Source organism: Myotis brandtii, unplaced genomic scaffold (assembly GCF_000412655.1).
Source record: "Myotis brandtii unplaced genomic scaffold, ASM41265v1 scaffold49, whole genome shotgun sequence".
NCBI classification, from domain to species: Eukaryota; Metazoa; Chordata; class Mammalia; order Chiroptera; family Vespertilionidae; genus Myotis; species Myotis brandtii.
The window spans coordinates 3523691-3545401 of NW_005368707.1; the positions used below are offsets into that span (position 1 = coordinate 3523691).

The 21711-nt window shown below is 37.0% G+C and overlaps 1 protein-coding gene across 4 annotated transcripts in view; it reads right to left on the minus strand.

The window, feature by feature from the left end:
* WAC (WW domain containing adaptor with coiled-coil) overlaps positions 1-21711 on the minus strand; it is a 95351-nt gene that overhangs the window by 72945 nt on the left and 695 nt on the right. For 2 of the 4 annotated variants that reach the window (XM_014547957.1, XM_005876549.2), the window contains exons 2-3: positions 21480-21516; positions 19738-19933 (exon numbers count right to left, since the gene is read on the minus strand). In XM_014547957.1, coding sequence (XP_014403443.1) covers positions 19738-19876 — 139 coding nt within the window. In that variant the 5' untranslated portion in view covers positions 19877-19933; positions 21480-21516. Of the gene's footprint in view, positions 1-19737; positions 19952-21479; positions 21517-21597; positions 21697-21711 lie in introns of those variants that run through there. The other 2 variants (XM_014547956.1, XM_014547955.1) reach the window with 2 other exon arrangements.

Here is a 21711-nt window from a genome sequence, read left to right on the forward strand (position 1 = left end):
CAGTAAAGGGAAAAAGGGGCCAAATATATGGTAATGGAAGATGATTTGACTTTGGATGGTGGGCACATAATGCAATATACAGATCAAGTATCACAGAAATGTATACTTGCAATCAATATAATCTTATTACCCAATAAATTTAATTTACAAAATAAAAATGCACTAAATTATGCCTGATGAGTTAATTTCTAAACACCTCAGGGTGTAACACCCATTTTTATTAAAAAAAGACTGTTTCACATTAAATAATCTTGACTTATATAGCCACTTCAGAAGTATAACCAAAATATGCAACAATTACTAGTCCCAAACATTTAGGACAACCTCTTAAAACCGTTATACATTAAATGGTTTAAAGTGGTGGCAAAGTTCTCACTAGTAGGAAGGAAAAACAGCCTTCCTCAACCGAAAATAACCCATTCACATTTAAGGTAAAAATTGAGTGCTAATGTAAAACAGTTAAACAGTTCACAATTATTGTAAAAAATACTTAAATTTTTTAAAATATATTTTTGATTTTAGAGAAGAAGTGAGAGGGACAGAGTGATAGAAAAATCAATGATGAAAGAGTCATTGATCTGCTGCCCCCTGCACAACCCCTACCGGGGATCAAGCCTGCAAACTGGGCATATGCCCTGACTGGGAATCAAACCCATGACCTCTTGGTTCACGGATTGATGCTCAACCACTGAGCCACGCTGGCTGGGCCTTAAATTTATTTGATGCAACCAAAGCACTAAGATAAGAGAGACATTTCCTTAGAAAGTACAGGTTTGTAAAAAAAGCTTTACAATATTGTATTTCTATGGTTTGAACAAAAAAATATTCCCAGTATTCTCTAGTAATTCCTTAAGTAACAAAATGTCACTAAGAAGGTGCTTGAATACTGAAAACTCCAATTGGATTCTACTTAAACTCAAAATATGTATTATTTACTTCCAGAAAAAAGTAAAGGATACTTCTGCAGATTTAAAAGGTCCAGGTTAACTTAGCATCAAAGTTTTAAGTGATCTCTTTTTTAAAAATATTGATTTTAGAGAGAGGAAGGGGGAGAGAAGAAACACTGACGTGTGAAAGAAACATCAGTCAGTTGTCTTCTGTACACAGCCCAACCAGGGATTGAACCCCAAAACCTTTGTGCCTTGACCAGAAATTGAACCCACAACCTTTTGGTGTACAGGACAATACTCCTACCAACTGAGCCATACTGGCCAGGGCAAGTTATAGTCTTTTTAAAGTTTTAAATATATTTAAATTAAAAGAAGTTTTAAAAAACTGAAATTAAAATTTATCTCAGATTTTCTGCCACTAGTCATGGCAGAGGATTCTTAGTTCCTCCACTCCATTATAATTTTACCACTGATATAGCAGAAAGCAGTGTTTGTCAAAATTTTATGCACATCAACATGACTTGGATCGTGTAAAATGTGAGGTTCTGATTCAATCGGTCTTAAGTGGGACTGAGTGGTATTTTTAAATACCCCAATGATTCTGGGACAAGTGGTCCATGAATAATAGTTTGAGAAACAATAGCACATGTTTCTGACCATGAAAAAAAAAAGCCAGAATGTTTCTCTAAAATATAACAAATATAGATTTCACTGAAATATGCTGAAACATGTTCTAAAGAACTCTGAAAAATTTACAAATTAAGATTAGTGGCAGTACAAGACATTAAAGCAACCCAAGTTCCCATCAATAGAGGAGTGGATAAAAAGCTGTGGTACGTATACACAATTACTACTCAACTGTAAAAAAGAATGAAATCTTTTGTGACAGCATAGATGGACTTAGAGTATATTATGCTTATGCTAAGTGAAATAAGTCAGATAAAGACAAATACTATATGATTTCACTTATATGTGGAATCCAATGAACAAAATATAAACAGACTCATAGATTCAGAGAACAGACTGACAGAAGGATTGGGGGCTCGGTTTAAAAGGTGAAGAGATTAAGCAGTGCAAACTGGTAGTTGCAGAACAGAGACATAGATGTAGATTACAACATAGGGAATATAATGAATAATCTATATATATAAAAGCCCAGCGACCAAATGGTGAACGACCAGAACGACCAGTTGACCAGTCGCTATGATGCACACTGACCACCAGGGGGCAGACTCTCAACGCAGGAGCTGCCCCCTGGTGGTCAGTGTGCTCCCACAGTAGGAGTGCCGCAGAGCTGACCAGGATGAGGGGCAATCCCACAGCGGGCCGATCCTTGCAGGCCATGCCCCCAACCAGTGCACGAATCCATGCACGGGGCCTCTAGTATCTTCATAAACACGTATGGGGCCAGGTCAGTATTTGAAGCAATGGGGAACACTCTGTAAAGTACATAATTTTCTAACCACTGCGCTGTACATTTAAAATTAATATAAAATAATACTGAATGTAAACTAATTTTAAAAGTAAGTATATTAATAATAAAAAGATTGCTGGCAGTATAGTTCATAGTATATTTTAACTTTTTGTTGATAAAAAACAGTACAAAACAAACAGCCCTCTATAGACCCTAAATAACTGCACTGGATTTAGCCTTTAAGATTAGGTATTTAGTCTTCTGGCAAGAGAAAAGATTTATGAGAAACCAAGCATCTGAACAATCTGTTACTGCCCTAAGTAAGAACCATAGTGTCACAGAAATCCCCTTTGCTTATACCATTTCAATTCATTCAATGTTGTTACTCCCTGGTAATTAGCCTTAATCACCCATTTTATGCATAATTTTCAAACTACCTAAATGACAGAAAATATCTAAGACATCCACTGAGAAGGAAGAGCAAAGACAGAGACTGTGAGGCAAGAATGTGCCCATAATGCTTGAGGAACTACAAAGAGGTCAGTGTGTCTGAAGCACAAGAGTAGAATCAAGAGGCTTAAGGTCACAGAGATAACAGAGGGAGTAACAAACCACATAGGGCCTATGGGCCTTTGTATAGACTTTTGAGCAAAGGAGTGACTTGATACAATTGATGCATTGAGACTAGAGTTTGAAAATAGGAAAGCAGAAAGACCAGTTAAGAGACTTGAGATTATTGATCTGAGCAACTGAGAGGCTATACAGACAGTCCTTGGGGTTACGTCGGACTTGATGTACGTAGTTTCGTGGTTACATCGCCATCTCCCATTTATTTATTTAAAAAAAAAAGTTCCATCATTTCGAAGTATGTACATATGTGCTTTATGTTTTTTATTATTTATTTACCACAAGTAAAGGTCAGGAATTGTCATATTTCTTCTAAATTTTTTTTACTGTTTCACTTCATTACTGCTGTGTATGTGCTCCATGTGAGTGATGTAGGTGCTTATGTAGATAGGTTCCGACTTGTGAATTACAACGTGCCTTAGGAACGGATCTCCGACGTAACCGAGGACCTACTGTAGTTTCTATTTACACAAAATGCAAGACTATGGGAAGAGTAGGTTTGATTGAGAAAAACAAGAATCTCAGTTTTGGACACTACAAGATAGTCACCATAAAGGATTATATGCAATACAGATGTGCTAACTAACCTAGACTGGGGGTTGGGAGGTTAAAGGAGGTAATTTACTTCTAAATTGAAGCCTGAAAAATAGGAATTAACTAGGCAAAAGGGGCTGGAAGACAGATATTATTCTAAAAGAAAACAGCATGTGTGGAAGTCACTATGTGTGACAGAACTTTTATTATCTTCAAAGAACTGAAGCATATAGGAGGGCTAGAAAAATACAAAGAGATGTAGCAAACTGTTTAGTGAAACATTTATACTTTATCCTAAGGGCAGTTGGAAGACAAGAAGATTTTTATACAAAGAATGAGCAACTATGCTTTTCTTAATAGATTATTCTGGCCCTAGCCGGTCTGGCTCAGTGGCTAGAGCGTTGGCCTGCAAGGGCATGTACCTTGGTTGCTGGCGCCTCCCTAGCCTGGGCCCTGGTTGGGGGTACTTGCAGGAGGCAACCAATCAATGTGTTTCTCTCACATCAATATTTCTCTCTCTCTCCCTTTCACTCCCTAATGGAAAAATATCCTCGGGTGAGGATTTAAAAAAAAAAAAAAAGTTAATTCTGACGCAGTGAATAAACTGGGATGAAGGAAAAAACAGTATGCTAATGCTTTAATTCAGGCAAAAGAGGATAATGGTCTGAGAAAAAAATGAAGAGATTCAAGGACTATTTCAGAGGCAAGATCTAAGAGACTCATAAGTGGATACTGGATACAAGGGAAGATAACGGCATTAAGAAAGTTAGAAACTAAGCAAAGTGAAGAAAATCAAGATGAAAGGAGAATCTAAGCTCATTCAACTAGTAAGTGGAAAACCAGCGTGTTTCACCCAAACCTCAGTGCTCATTCCATAGCTATAAAAACCTACACATTACAAATATTGATTGATATCTGCATTTTGAAAATTCCATTTTCACCAAAAATAAAACACCAACTTAGGAATTAACATTTACACTATTTCTTCCCAGGCCAGGGCTCACCAAGGAGAGGCCATGTTCAGTTTCAGCAACAAGATCGTGAAGCCCAATGGCAAGAAGCTGGAGGAGTTTAAGTCTGACACACCAGCCAAGGAAAATGAAGTTGGTGACTGTTGAGAACCATTAAAATCTTTGTTCCTGTTCTTTAACTGAAATCTTTCCAGAAAACCCAAGACTAGCTGGTTATACGAGTTGGAGAAAAAGCTGAGTGGGAAGCACATTGTCTTTATCACTCAGAGGAGAATTCTACCCAAGCTAACTCTAAAAAGCCATACAAAAAATAAGCACAAGTGTCCCAGAAGCTGCACTCTGACTGCTGTGTATGACGTGATCCAAGAGTTCTTGATTGTGGGCAAAAGAATCTCCATAGAACGGCATGGCAGTGGGCTCATGAAGGTTCATTTGGATAAAGCCCAGAACAAGGTAAAACACAAGTTTAAAACTTTTTCTGGTGTCTAAGAGAAGCTCATGGGCAAGGATGTTAATACTGAATTCACAGAATTACAGTTGTAAACAAAAATGACTAAATAAAGTAAAATTCACAATAAAAAAACTTACAGTATGCTTAGGTACTTTAAACTTAAAACCAGTTTAAATCACAATCTTAAATGGCACTATATAATTGCATCCCTTTATTTCATAATACCCTATGTATCTCATCTGTGAAGTAAAAAACAGAAAAGGCTGTATATTTAAAGTACAGATACAAAAGAATTTCTGGAATATAAATTAGTTTCTTTCTCTTTCTCTCTCTCTTTCTTTCATTCATCCTCACCCAAGGATATTTCTTCCATTGATTCTTAGAGAGTGGGAGGGAGGGAGGGGAGGGAGGGAGAAGAGAGACAGACATATCAATGTGAGAGACACATCAATTGGTTGCCTCCTGCATATGCTGACCAGAGCCAGGGATCGAACCTGCAACCCAGGCACATGCCCTTGACTGGGAATCATCAAATCTGTGGTGTGTCGTGAAGCCAGCACTCTAACCACTTAGCATACTGTCCAGGGTTCTTTAATATTCTTAAAGTAAACCCACCAGAAACTGGTATTTCAGCAATAAATTAAGTTTAAAAATTTTAATACTCAGTATTTTAAAAGTCAAAGTCAGTATTTTTCAACTTTAAACAAAATGAATACTGTATTTGGTGGGCAACTTAAGACAATAAATTGGAAAGCTGTATTACAAAGTTACAAACTAAACACTTTTTATATAAACAAAAGTGATTTTTACAGCATATATAGTACATACAGCAAAAACTTTAGGACTTCTGCTTAGAATAGTCTTGAAATTTTTCAACTTTATTTCTCAATTTAAATTAATAAATGTGAAGAAAACTATCATGCTGTTCTACTCTTCTTTATATAAACACGAAAAAATGCAAAATGAACACTGGTGGGAAATATTCCAAAGATTCCCACACAAACATAAGCAGCCAAACATACTGTATTATACCTCTGGAAGGGAGAGTTTTAGTTACTATGAAATGGCAGGACACACAGCTAATACCTGAAAGCATAAATTAAAGCAGAATCAGAAAGTTTTCCTGCACACCTCTCAAGCCATTTATTTGGAAAGGACCTTGGAAATTATCAATTCAACCTTGCTGAAAAAAGGGGAAAAATAATAAAGCAGCAGCCAAGACGTTATATGACTTTCCCATAGTCAAAAAGCTAATAACCAGCAAAACAAAAGCTACATCCAGATCTCAAGACTGGTGCTCTTTCCACTTTACATTTTTTTACCTTAATTCTTGTTATCAAGTTAACAATGTATCTCTAGCAGAAACTTTCTTATAATCAGAATACAGTCGATATGAAAAGAGTTCTGGCTCTATAATTTGACTTTTTTTTAGGTTTTAAATTTTATTTGGTAGTAGTTTCTTAACAGGATGCTTTGACCGTATATTAGATACCCAGAGGTCAACCAATAAGGGTCTTTTAAGTAACACTGCACTAATCAGCTATCTACAAGATTCTCTGCTTTTCTCCATTAACAATCTAAATGATACTGAAAAGATTAGAGATACTGCAGTGCTTCAAAGAATTTCACAAAGTTAGACTAGGTTATAAGACTACAGTAAAACCTTTGAGTGGATCATGAAAAATTATGAGTTGCTCTGAAAGAAATGCGGGTGCTTCAGCACTTGATTGTCCTGATGTGTAACCTCTACTGTGGACAGGAAGTCACTGTCACAGAATATCAAGACACAGAATGGTTTCCTATAGACAAAGGTGTCAGATAAGGGCACATTTTATCTCCCTATCTGTTTAATCTGTACATAGAACATATCATAGGAAAAACTAGGCTAGACTCAGGAAGAAGTAAAAATTGGGGGAATAGCAGTAATTTAAGATATGCGATAGCACCATCTTACTGGTGGAAAGTAGCAATGATCTGAAACGACTTCTGATGAAACTGAAACAAGAAAGTGCTAAAGCAACCGGGCCGGCATGGCTCAGTGGTTGAGCGTCAACCTATGAACCAGAAGGTCATGGTTCAATTCCCAGTCAGGGCACATGCCCGGGTTGCGGGCTCGATCCCCAGTAGTGGGCATTCAGGAGGCAGCCAATTAATGATTCTCTCTCATCACTGATGTTTCTATCTCATTCTCCCTCTTTCTTCCTTCTGACATCAACAAAAATATATTAAAAAAAAAAAAAAAAGAAAGTGCCAAAGCAGGACTGCATTTGAACATCAATGAAGAGAAGAAATGAAAAGAAGGCTGAGACTCAGAAGGGCGCAATGTAAGAATTAGGAAAGATCACTAAGAGCAAAGACATGTTATTAGAGACCAAGGCTAAGATCATCTACACCCCTGTATTTCCAATTACAAAAGTTGGTCAATGAAGGCGGCTGATAGGAAAAAAATAGATTTCAAATATGTTGCTGGAGGAGAGCTCTACGGATACTCTGTACGGCTAGAAAGACAGCCAAGTGGGTCCTAGAAAAGTGGGTCCTAGAACAAATTAACCCTGAAATATCACTGGAAGCAAATATGACAAAACTTAAGTTGTCCTAGGCACATCATAAGAAGAAAGGATTCTTTGGAAAAGACAGTAATGCTGGGAAAAACAAGGCAGTAGGAAAAAGGAAGACCAAATATGTGATAGATTGACTCCATAGAAGTTATCCGCATGAGTCCACAGGGGCTGAGTGGGGCTGGTGAGGACAAGATATTGTGGACATCACTCACAGGGTCACCAAAAGTCAGAGGTGACTGAAGACACCTAACACACATCTCAAGGATGACTTCCCAAGCACTAACAAGGACAGAGAATATTCAAGCTAGGAAGATTTTAGGAAGCTATCTATTGACTATTATAATGAAGCATGTCTAATAACCAAATAGATAGACAGGATTGAAAATCAAAGGATAGGGTCTGAAGAATGAAAGCAACAAGGACAGAACATAATTACACAAAAATATGAAATTAAGTACATCCTTGTGACTTAACCCTTAATATTCTTTGTAATTTAAAGGTCCCATGATGAGACTCATTATCCATACATACAAAATTAAACATGAATGTTTTAAAACCCTGATAAAGAGCCAATAGGGTAGCAGGAACAGAAACCTGACCAAATTATCATAGCAAAACCTGCAGGCCGTCTTTTAGAAGAAAACTACTTCTAACAGCCCATCATACTGTGTTCCAACTTCCCTAGCTTTTCCCTATTGCAATGAATGTTTTCATGATCAACCAGCACATTTTTATGAAGTTGGAAGAGTCTGCAAAATTTTTCTTCACAATCAAGTGTTAAATGCAAAACACTTTACTAGTATTGCAATCCTCTCCTCATTCAAGCCAAAATATTCCAAATTCACATTTTACTAGTATTGCTTTTTGGCTATCAGAAAGGATTACTCCTGTTAGTACAGGTCAAAACTTTTCAGAAGATGCCAACATTATGTCATGCTTTTCTAACATACTGTCACACAATTCAGAAGTAATCAAAGATTAAATCAAAAGGCTAGCACTACCTAAATATATCAACATAAATTAAACATAAATTTCTTTTAAAATGCAATTGTTCCTAAGGGTCATTTCAAGAAAACTATTTGCTAACACCTGAAGTCACTCTGAGTATAATAACTCAGGTGAAGACTATTTCTCAAACAGAAAGCTAAATGAAGTTTACCACTTAATTGTCTCAGGACAGTTTGATGACTCAGGGACTGGGGGATGGTGGTGGGTGGGAGAATATGAGTGCCAAAGACTTTTATCTAAAGCAGTGGTTCTCAACCTTCCTAATGCTGCGACCCTTTAATACAGTTCCTCATGTTGTAGTGACCCCCAATTTCATTGTTACAAAATGAACATAATTAAAGCATAGTGATTAATCACAAAAACAATATCTATATATATAAAAGCCTAAGCGACCATTACAACCAAACAACTGGGAATGACCGGTTGACCAGTCACTATGATGCGCACTGACCACCAGGGGGCAGACTCTCAATGCAAGAGCTGCCCCCTGGTGGTCAGTGCATTCCCACAGCCAACCTCTGGCAGCCAGCCAACCTCCCACGGTCCTTCCCCTTGCAGGCAGGCCCTGAACAGCCTGGCCACGATCGGGACTGGGTGACAAAGCCCCAATCGGCCAGGCCTAGGGACCCCACTGGTGCACGAATTCGTATGTAATTATATATGTGTTTTCTGATGGTCTTAGGCGACCCCTGTGAAAGGGTCGTTCGACGGCCAAAGGGGTCGCGACCCACAGGTTGAGAACCGCTGATCTAAAGCAATAATGGTGGCTCCAGATACTACCCATATATATCTTACCTGTCCAGTTGCAAATATGCTTAGAAATTTCTCCACTATCTGGCATTAGCTATGATCTGGGGTATTAGATGTCCATACCACAGAATACTAAGTTAGCTATTTAATGTTTAATTTTAATATTTAAGGTGTACAAATTGTACAAATTGTAATGCACACAAATCTGTGAATCAAGAAAATTCTTTAAGACTCAAGAAAACATAAATATCTGATTTGGAAAATTTTATATACACACACACACACACACACACACACACACACACGGCACTCTAACTTCTAGATTCCTAACGATAAAATTCACATTTCTTAATGTCCAGTTCAGAGTTCTTGCTCCTCCTGTGTGTATTCTCCTAGATCTGCAGTTTTTTAAAACTACTGCATCTATCCTAAAAGTCCCTGAACTGCAACGTCCTGGGTCAGAACAGGTACCAAGTTAAAATTGCTCTTGCCAAACTACCAGTATTTTCCTTCCTAACTCTAAAGGAAGAAGGAAGCAGGGGCTTGAGACCTAAAACTGATCTGATACTAACTCTTCATTAGTCAAATAAGAGTAAACCTAATAATAATACACTGGTCACAGTCCAGGCACTTAGCTAAATGCTTTATTAGTGTTTTATGTACTTAAATTCATTTAACCTCACAACAATCTTCGGGAGTGGATAACGTAGTGTGTCTAAGGTTACTACAACTGAAAGAAGATTTTAGTCATTAGTTAAGCATAAGAGATAAGGCAAGTATTAATATTCTCTAAGCACTAATTAAAAAGTATTCCTAGTTGGTCCTCTTAGATTGTTATTGCTAACACCAAGTATCTGTTGAGTCCACTATGCAAATATTAAATGACAGATAAAAAAAGCTGTAACACAATATGAAAGCATTTTAATAAAAATCCTGGAAAGACTATTTATAAAATCCTTCAGACATTTTATGTCTTAAGAACGAGTCCTATGAAACTAATGATTTAACTTCAAAATGATAGGATTTGAGGCAATTTTATTTTCCCCATTTCTGCCATTTTCTAAATTTTCTATAATAAATGTGTACTAACAAAGAAAAATTTTACTACAACAAGCACTATGTACAGTCACACCTCATTTTATTGTACTTTCCAGATTTTTTAAACACAAATCAAAGGCAAGGCCCTCTACCAGCAGAATGTCCGAAGTATGCCTGTAGTTCAAGAATCTATTAATTCCAACCTTGCCTTGAATAAATGTTTCAAAAATAAGGCACATAAAATTTTTCTTTAGAGAAACAGGAATATGTGTAAAGCTGGACAGAACAGGGTGATTATATTCTCCAGAACTGTGCTGTCCAATTCAGTAGTCACTGATCACACATGTAGCAAGTAGGCACATGGGATGTTGCTAGTAACAAACTAAAATACAGGATTTCAAAGACCTTGCACAATAAGATTGTAGAGAATCATTTTTTAAATATCAAGCACATGTTGAAATAATACTTTAGATATATTGGGTTATATAAAATATACTCAATTTAATTTCACTTCACTTTTACTTCAATATGGCTACTAAAAATCATGTGTGATTTGCATTTGTGGCCTACATTATACTTTCATTGGACAGTGCTGATTCTAGAACCTCGTTATTCACATGCAGCCAGCAAAGTGGGCACCATCTGGGATCTTGTTAAAAAGAGGCACACCCACTCTGGCCAGTGTTCTCAGTGGTTAGAGCACTGGCCCAAGCACCAGAGGGTAGGGGATTCGATTTCTGGCCCCAGTTGAGGTGTGTGCAGGAGGCAACCAATTGATGTGTCTCTTTCAAATCAATGCTTCTCTCTCCTTCCCTCCCACTCTCTCTTAAAAAAATAACGAGGCAGACCCTTGGGCCCCACCCCAGAACTGCTGAACTAGAATATGCATTTTAGCAAGATTCCCAGGTGATAGTATACACCTTCAAATCTGAGAATCACCGTTCAAGAAAACTGCAATCATTTCCCTTAAATTATGACAATTCCAATATTCTTTTGTCCACCCATATATAGAAATATTATAAGCTGTCAAGACTGTTGTAGACAACAGTGATATATACAGGGATAAAATCATTAACAAAACAAATGCACTACCTGTTCTCGTGGTTTATATTCCACAAAAGACATGCAAACATCCTATATATGCAAATTAACCCTCACACCCTCACAAGATGGCTGCCTACAACCAGGCCGGCAGGGGGGTTAGTGAGGGACGACCAAATGACTGAACAGCAGGCTGCATGGGGCAACCAAGCTGGCGGGGGACAGTTGGGGGCGACCAGGCCAGCAGGCAGGTGAGTGATTAGGAGCCAGCAGTCCAGGACTGTGAGAGGGATGTCCAACTGCCGGTTTAGACCCAATCCCCAGGATCGGGCCTAAACCGGAGTTGGACATCCCGGATTGGAGAGGGTGCAGGCTGGGCTGAGGGGACCCCCCCAACCCCTCACCCAGTGCACGAATTTCGTGCACCGGGCCTCTAGTTAACTAATAAATTACAGCAGTTCTGCTATAATACTTATGAAAACACAAATTTGCTTGAGTGCTACTGATGTACCAGGAAATTTGAGAACACCACAAATTTCCCACTTATTATGAGTGATTTCACCTTGGGAAACAATAGTTGCACCCAGCTGAACCATGCTTCACAGGAATTCACAAAGCAACACTCTCACTCACACACACACACACACCTCAAACATCTGCCAACTACTTCAGTTCACTGTATGAGTTGTCATATTCATCCACGATTGGTGTTACAACTTTTAGAGGTTTATTTCAGATAACCCTCCCTCCATCACGTCACAATAACTTACAAGCTGCAACCCTTTCAACAGATGTCCACTTCCACAAGCCTATTTCAAATCTTTGTCAAGGTAAAATGCCATATGTATTATATTGTTCATGCACTCTTTAACCATTTAATGTTATGCTATGATTTTTGTTAGGTTAGTATGCTTTTTTAATGCATCACATTTTTGAATATTGATCCCGTTAAACCTATTTTGCCCATAAACCCCTTGCTACAATTTTGCATAGTATGGTAACTTTCAGGAACACATTATGCCATGTTATAACAGAATGACTATGAATAAGTAACATCAGGTCATGTTAAGCACAAGGAAAGAACAAAGGAGTGGAAAGGACAGACAATGATGGGGATGCCTGTTTCAGAGTGACCAAGAAGGGAGAGAAGGCCTCTGTGAGAGGGTGATATTTAAGCAGACACATTACATTACTGAAGTGAGAGAGTGCATACCACGAGGACATACAGAAAGAAAAACATCCCAGAAAGGAGCATAATGTGCAGAACCCCTAAACAAGAATAGATTTCTTCCTGTGGGGCGAGTATGGACAGAAGAGCACAAACGAGGGGAAAAGTGGTTGAAAAGGCTGAAAAAACACCCAGACACCAGGTTATACAGGGTATTTTATAGGCCTTCGTAAGCAACATTCACTGGAGTGTTCCAAGTATGAGAGTGATGTGAGCTGAGGAGCATTTTAACTGGACCATTCTGCACAGGGAAATAATTGTGTGAAACAAAAAGGATGCAGGGACACCATTCAGAAGGCTCTTGCAGAGTCCTGGTAAGAGAATGTGGTAGCCAAGACTACAATGGTTATATTTTAAGTACTAACAAGTGGTTATACTTGGAGTATAATTTGAAGGTGGAGATAAGGTTTTAAGTATAGCAAAGAAAGTTGCTTTCCAGTTTCAACAATACTGAATACTTTAATTGGATTATACTTTCATCAGTGAAATGGGAATAATCTGGCCTATTTCAAATGAATCAGATGACAATGTAAAAGGGCTCTGAAAATTAGGAAATACTATATAAATCATAAAGTCCCAAAAGCAGAATCCAGTTACAGATGTGGTCCCAGAATTCCTGTAAAGCCCTGGCTGGGTGACTAAGTTGGTTGGAGCATTGTCCCATACACCAAAAAGGTTGCAGATTCAACCCCCAGTCAGGGCAAGTACGGGAGGCAACCGATCAATGTTTCTCTCTCACATCGATGTCTGTGTCTATCTCTCTCTCCCCCTTCCTCTCTCTAAAATCAATAAAAACATATCCTCATGTAGAGATTTTAAAAAAGAATCCCTGTATAAGATGCTCCAGCTCATTGCTATCTTCACTCTTTCCAGCATCCTAACAAAGTGATACACTACATACACCAAAACTATTTTCTACAACAAAATAAGACAATGAGCATGTTTAACAGAGGGACAATCCAGAATACATAAATTTTCTGTGACTTATGCACCAAAATCCTAAGTATATTACACCAAGAACTATAAAATACAACTTGCACAACTCAACAACAGTTCAATTAAGACTGCCTTAAAAGAGCAAAGTAAACCATTCCAAAATATTTTGATTGTGAAATAGACATACCACATCATAAACATTATAACCATATCTTTAAAAATAACAAAAAAATATTAAAAACGTGATGACTAAGACAAATGATGCATGTGTTCAAATATATCAGTGGTTCTCAACCTTCCTAATACCGCGACCCTTTAATACAGTTCCTCATGTTGTGGTGACCCCCAACCATAAAATTATTTTTGTTGCTACTTCATAACTGTAATTTTGCTACTGTTATGAATCGTAATGTAAATATCTGATATGCAGGATGTATTTTCATTGTTACAAATTGAACATAATTAAAACATAGTGATTAATCACAAAAACAATATGTAATTACATATGTGTTTTCCAATGGTCTTAGGCGACCCCTGTGAAAGGGTCGTTTGACCCCCAAAGGGGTCGCGACCCACAGGTTGAAAACCGCTGAAATATATGCACAAATATTTAAAGCATTTTTTTTTAATTAAGGAAAAAAATGCTGAAAAGCAAAAAATATTAATGCTGCTAATGTGGCAATCTTATTGTATTTCTTTTAATGGGATAATTGTTTCCTGTGATCCTTTTAAACTAATATCTGGAAATCCAAATTATCTGCCTAGTTTACTATCTTTCTATAAAGCATCAATCAATAAAATAGGTATCTATCTCTGATCTGCATTAGAAAAAAACTTAACATAGTTAATGGTATTAAAATCCAAATTTTAGATTCTGTATAACATTTCTAAGTTGCTTTGAAAACAAGTCTCAGACTGTAAGAGCTTAACTTGAGAAAAATGGCTTCTTCCTAGTAAAAATTTTGGCAAGCTTTCACATTAAAATTTATTCTTAAAATGGAAACTCTGACATGTGACAATTTAGTCTATACACACACAATGTATCAATGTCAATGCCCTGGCTTTGATACTATACTATAATTAGGTAAAATGTAGCCACTGAAAGAAGTTAGGTAAAAACATTAAGCAAACTCACCTTTAAACTAACTTGTGCTATAGTAAAAACCAACTAAATAAGCTTTCAATATGCTTAATGTTTCATCTCTGACAGCATATACAATTATCAGAAGGAACTAATTTCTAGACTCAGTTGTCACTATTTGTTCAATTTTACATAAGTAAATTTACCCTCATTTGTAAAACTGTAAAACAGGTATTATCTGTTCTATCTGCCTTCCAAGATCAAAATGAGGATCAAAAGAGACTTTTTTCATAGTACTGTGTAACATTACAAATACAAGCATCTTTCATTTTATTCAAAACCTAGTTATTAGAATAACCATAAGACCATGTCAGACAAATACCACAGTCTATTATCCCATATGAAAAGATTCAAACATTACTAAATTATATATAAAAACACCAATTATCTCCAAATGGTCCCACTAAACAATTCCTTCAAATACTAATTATAGTAATCTTTGTTTGAAAATTAGATGAAAATACATTTCCAAATTTTACCAGATATGGCTAATCACAAAACAAGATAAAAACTTCCCACTATGCAGGTAAAAATTTTAAAATCTTTAGAAACAATGGTTACCAAACCACCAAGGGCAATTTTCCTTTGTACTAAAAAGATACTTGAATGCCAACCTAAGAGCTATGCAAATTCACTAAATTCCCCAAAACCAGAGTACCAATAAATATTTTTCAATTAACCAACTGAACTAAGCTATCTGTCTTAAAAAGATGTTTCTAACAAGTAGTCCAAATATGTCTTATATGTTTCTTACAGTTAATTCTAAGAGGAAAGATGAGAAAAATAGAACGAGCCTCAAGAGGCTGAAGTTTTATGGAACAGCTTCCAAGAATCTCTGTAAACATACCCTTCATTCCTAACCCCATTTGTACTATTATCATTCTTAAATTTAAAATTACTTGGTAAAATAGAGCTAGCTCTAAAAAAACAACAAACAAACAAAGCACACACACACCACTAAACACATACTTAAACCAATTGAAAAGGGTTTAAAACTCAATAAAATATAAATTCAACCTGTATTGTATATTCCCTCTTCTGAGGTTTTGATGTTAGCTGCACCTTTAAAAACATCTCAGCTACAAAAAACAAATCTAATTGTACCATAAGATTCTTGCTTTTGATCATTTTAAACAGAAGATTGTATGATTTGCAGATAGAGAATATATAAAAATTTATTTCCCCCTAGTTTACAACAGATGGCCTACATCCCCTTTAATAATCCTAAGGGATTAAAATCTCTTAAATCTTTTATATGTGCAAACTATGTTGCAATAAGTCTTTAAAGATTCCTAGGAGTGACAATCCTTCTCAATCCCTGCTTTCAAACTTTTTATTGTATACCTTAAAGTCCTTTCTATGCATTACTTCTAAATTGTCACTTTTCAAAGAAATCCAAGGTGCCATGAAAAACAGCAGATACAGCCCTAGTTGGTGTGGCTAAAAGTTAGAGTCTCAGCTCATGCACTGAAGGATTGCAGGTTCAATTCCCAGACAAGGGCATGTACCTGGGTTGCAGGTTCCATACTGATGAGGTCAGGGAGGGTGTGCAGGCAACCAATCGATGTGTCTCTCTCACATCAGACACATTGGTGTTTTTCTCTCTTAAAAAAAAAAAAAAGCAATGGAGCCCTAGTAGGTTTGGCTCAGTGGATAAAGAGTTGGCCTGGGGACTAAAGGGTCCCAGGTTTGATTATGGTCAAGAGCACATGCCCGGGGTTGTGGGCTCGATCCCCAGTAGGGGGCGTGCAGGAGGCAGCCAATCAATGATTCTCTTTCATAACTGATTTTTCTCTCTCTCCCTCCCCCATCCTCTCTGAAATCAATGAAACTATATTAAAAAATAAAGAAAATAAAGGGGGGGAAAAGCAATGGAAAAAATATCGGAGTGAGGATTAACAAAATGAAACAAACAAAAAAAGATGCATTTGTTTAACTCGCTTTGTAAAATCCAAGTTACAAATCATAGCACATAGGCTCTTAAATTATTACATTACTAAAGTCATTAGATTTTTTTTTAATTCCTAAAATTAAAAAAGTAACAAATTTGAAATCACATCAATAAACAAAATAGTAACCTATTCTTACATTGTTACTTATACAGGCTGAGAGCACAGATAATCCAACATACTTGCATTTGCCTTAGGATAATGGCTTTGACTTTATAAAGATGAATATATATACATATATAAGTATATATATATAAACATTCCAATTCATATTTAAAGATAAAAACCTATGAAAATAGAAATGCCTGTAATAAAATTAAACATATGCACTTTTTTTAAAATATATTTTTTATTGATTTTTTACAGAGAGGAAGGGAGAGGGATAGAGAGTTAGAAACATCAATCAGTTGCCTCCTGCACACTCCCCACTGGGCATGTGCCCGCAACCAAGGTACATGCCCTTACCGGAATCAAACCTGGGACCCTTGAGTCCGCAGGCCGACGCTCTATCCATTGAGCCAAACCGGTTAGGGCAAACATATGCACTTTTAAAAGTTTAGTTTCAAACACGTATTAGCAATAAAAGAAAATATCTGGAATCTAAACTATAATGACTAAGTATTATATGAGAGAAAAATCACCACTTTACATCTTTGAAAGACAGAATTAACATGAAAGATGCACTCTGAACTCTAGAATGAAAATCTATTTTATGGTATTCATTATTACTACAAAATTTAAAGGAATATGGCAGCCAAGTATATCAGAGATTGCACAAATAGGGATGGAGTTACAGTATTAGTTAACAGGCTCCACAGAAAGACAGGCAAGCAACTAAAAAGCAAGTTAGAAGGTGAAGCCTAACGCAGCAAATGACTAAATCAGAAAAATAAGAAAGAAGTTTCTTACAAATGAAACTAAGAAAAATCAGTAAATAGATACAAATAAAAAGGAAACTAAAAGCCAATAAGAGGTATCTGGAGTTCACATAGAAATAAAATTAAAATTAAAATAGGAATAAAGAAGAAGTAAGCAGCTACACCACTAACTCTCAAGTAAAGCCTTTAAGAATAGCTTCAAGGGCAGGATCACATCTTATCTTTAACTTCCAGGAATACCACACCATTACTGGCTCACAGTGGATGCCCAATGGTTGCTGAATAAATAAGCAACAGAATGTTTTTAACCTGTAAAAGAATCTATCAAGCATGATTCACTGTAAATGTACATCAAGTACCCTAGAACACCTAAACTGACTTCTTCCTCAATTTGAGGATGACAGAATAACCAGATCAGAATCACTAAAAGAGAACCTACATCCTATTTTATCAGTCACCAAATTTTAAACATGAAGCACAATACAGTACAAATAGTACATGCCTTCCAAGAGCCAAAGTTTGAAATGAAAACTGCTATAGAAGAGTGATTTATAATAGTATCTGACTATACAAAACACTATAGAAACTTTACCCACAAAACTGAAAATATAAAGTGTAAAAGTAATTTTGACATCAAAGAACTCTTAATACTTTAATAACCAAACTCACCTTATGTCACTTTCAAACAAAAAATATGGTTTATCTGCATAAGTAGCACAAAGCTATAGCTATATTCAACAGAGATCTATACTTCCTATTCCATATCATTGAAATATATTAATTTCCTCAACCCAGTAATTATGTACAGAGAAGTCCGATGTTTCTCAATATTTGATCACACCGAGTAAAACTGATTCCTATCCTAGGAGACATAAGAGAGAACCAGAAGATGCAGAATATTTTTGTTAATGCTCACCTGAGGGTATTTTTCCATTGAGTTTTAGAGAGTGGAAGGGAGGGAGAGAAACATTGATCTGAGAGAGACACATCGACTGGTTGCCTCCTGCACATGCCCCGACCCGGCCAGGGATGGAACCTGCAACCCAGGTACATGCCCTTGACTGGGAATCGAACCCGAGACCCTTTGGTCCGAGCCCTTGACCAGAATTGAGCCCAGAACCCTTCAGTCCTCAGGCTGACGCTCTATCCACTGAGCAAAACAGGCTAGGGCCAGGACATTTTTTAAAAGTAAGCAAAGTATGAGAAGCTAGTTGACAGTCAAAGGCAGAAAGTCATAGGGCACTCTACTTACTGAGTTCCCTTAGAAGCTTTTAAAAGCACAATCAATATTGTATATTCATCTCAAACATTATTTATTAAGTGACATAAGATCTTATAGTGGGGAAAAATATAGATGTCTTAATTATCTTAGTGAAATTGGTTTTTTCCTCAATCCATGCTTTAGACATGAAACCTGTATTTTGGTAAATTTAGGAGAATTAAGTCTGAAAATAGTTATTGAGTTTTACTTTTTCTCAACCTCCTACCACAAAGAGCTGGAGACAAGGTAATAACCGGAGGGTACTACCTTTATACAAAAGAAACGAGGCTTTAAAAAAGTTGACTAGTTGAATGAACACAGTATAGCAAAGACATTAATAAGACCCAGGAAAATATGGAATATTTTAAATGTTTACAACAAAAAACCAAAAGTAATTCTGAGAATCAGAAATGTGTTTTTTAACCTGTGAACTGTCTCCAAACACCTGTTTTAAATTCATAATTTATCATTAGGAAACACATTTGAAGACTTTAAAAAAGGGATTCAAGCAGCAACAAGAATCTTTACTTAAAAAAGGTTAAAGTCGCCCTGATCGGTTTGGCTCAGTGGATAGAGCGTCGGCCTGCGGACTGAAGGGTCCCAGGTTCGATTCCGGGCAAGGGCATGTACCTTGGTTGTGGGCACATCCCCTGTAGGGGGTGTGCAGGAGGCAGCTGATCGATGTTTCTCTCTCATCGATGTTTCTCTCTATCCCTCTGCCTTCCTCTCTGTAAAAAAATCAATAAAATATATTTTTAAAAAGGTTAAAGTTTCTTCCTTGGGAAAATGTCTTGAATTTCCCTCATGGTTAATAATGCATTAGGTAGACTATATTCATAAATGCATTCTCTTATTATCAGCTGCTGGAACCCATTTTTAGATGCCCGTCAGCATCTCATTTCTATGTAATCAGTTCAGGAACCAAATAAATAGAAATAAAAAATTTTCATGACATCCATACAGCAATGTCTGTAAGCTAGAAATATTGCCACATATTATTTTACACAGAGCAAATGTTAAAAATAAATATGTGAAAGTTTCAACAAAAAAGCTACTTACCACCATCCCTCTCTCTAACTCTGTGAATATGCACATTTTTGGCCTTATTGTGACCTGTGCTGTCACTGTATTTGTTTTCAGGACTATCAGATCTCCGTAACATTTTATTTGGTGGTGAAGGATCTGCGGCGTCTCGCATTTTCTCATGTCTGTGATCACCGCTACTGGGGTGACTCTTCGATGAATACTTAAGTGCCTGTAAAACATCACCCCCCCAAAAAGAGACAAAAAGTTGAAACTTTAAACATAGCTTCCTAAATTCATTTTATTATAAAACTTGGTGTTTTAACTTCACTAAGTTTTAGTAATTTATATCAATAAAATTAAAATTTCCATCTTCAATTATGTTCTTAAGTTATTCCGACAAGGCCTATATATATGCGTAAGAGTTATTATAAAGCTCCTCATACAAATCATACCTTATGCTAAAAAAAGTGAAAACTCTAGTCTATAAAGTATCTTGTAAATAAACGAAATCATACACCTTGACACATTAATTCCTCAATAAATTTTTCTGGGAATTAAGACGTTAAAGAAAAGTAGAAACTGAATACTATTATAATCTATTTCTGCGGGATAACTGATGCAAAGACGAAAGTATGAGGAGCTTAAGCATGCTTCTGCAAAGCTACAAAAAAAAGAGAAAGCATCACTTTCTCCAATTCTGACTCAAAGAAGCATTTCAACCCTACCTTACCTACTCTGACAGGTGTGGGAAACAATTTCAAGGTAAAAAAAGAAAGAAGTTGGCCGATATTTCTAACATAATGAAAATTAATGGAAGTCCTTCAAAATAATGGTTTAATTTTATCCTAATGCATATTTAAGACAACCATGATAGACCAGTCTTTTACAAGGTGTAATTATGTTTTAGAGAAGCAGGCGCAGTAGGGTTTAATCTTTGATATCCAAATGTAATGGACAATGGTTTACACATCAGGGGACTTAGGGTTTTTAACTTGAGCTTTAACTGGTGACAGCCAGTTAGCACAACTATCAGCTTAGAAAACGGCTCTTCTATCCTTGAAGTGATTAGACTTAAAAAGGCACTTCCAGTATCATCTGATGGTTAACAATTTATGAGATTTTTTTTTCCCTCTGAAAACAGGCACCACCTGTATCATAATTTTTTAAAACTTTACATGCAACTGCAATAACAAATAGGAACCTACATACCTAGAACTATCAAATTAGAATAAGTTATTCAAGTATCCAAAGATCTCAATTCCTACAGAAACAAAAGCACTATCTTTCACTAGTAAGGCAACTATTTGCACCAAAAACAATTAAATTGGGAAGGGACAGTGGTTTACAACACAACTAAGAGTTGCAAAACAAATAGTTGTTTCTTCCCAGCCCTTTCATCTAATTTTAATACCTTAACATTAACTTTTATTTCCCTAATACACTACAATAAGTACATGTGGTTGAGAAGACACCTATCACCTCAACCCACCGATTTTTTCACATGCAAATAATCGAGTCAGGTCCTTTCTGGCTGAGAATGCTATTTTCCCTAAAAAACTGAACTTCCTTAACTCACCTGTCAAAATAAGTCACTAAACCTTGCTGGAAAGCCTAATGGACCCAAACACAACATTTTAAGGGGGCCCGCGGTGCTAGTTTCGGATTTGTTGCACCGAAGGGCCTGTAGCGACTTCTGAAGCCTGAGCTCGAGTACCAAGTCCTCCCTTCCCCCTCCGTCCCCGCATCCAGCCCTCCTCCCCGGCCTCGGCTGGTACCTGGTAAGGCTGCGAGTCCCCCCTCCGGTCGTGACAGCTGAAAAACAGGAAGAGAGTCGGCGACATGAAGCATCTCGAGGAGAAGGAAGAAAACGGGTGCCCCCCCCCGGAGACCTACCGAAGGAGCCGGCGGTGAGCCCGCACACGCACACTCGCCCTTTTAAAAGCGGTGACGAGGGCCAAACGCCGCGAACCGGCCCGGCGCTCCCTCCACACTCCCTCCGGCCTCGCC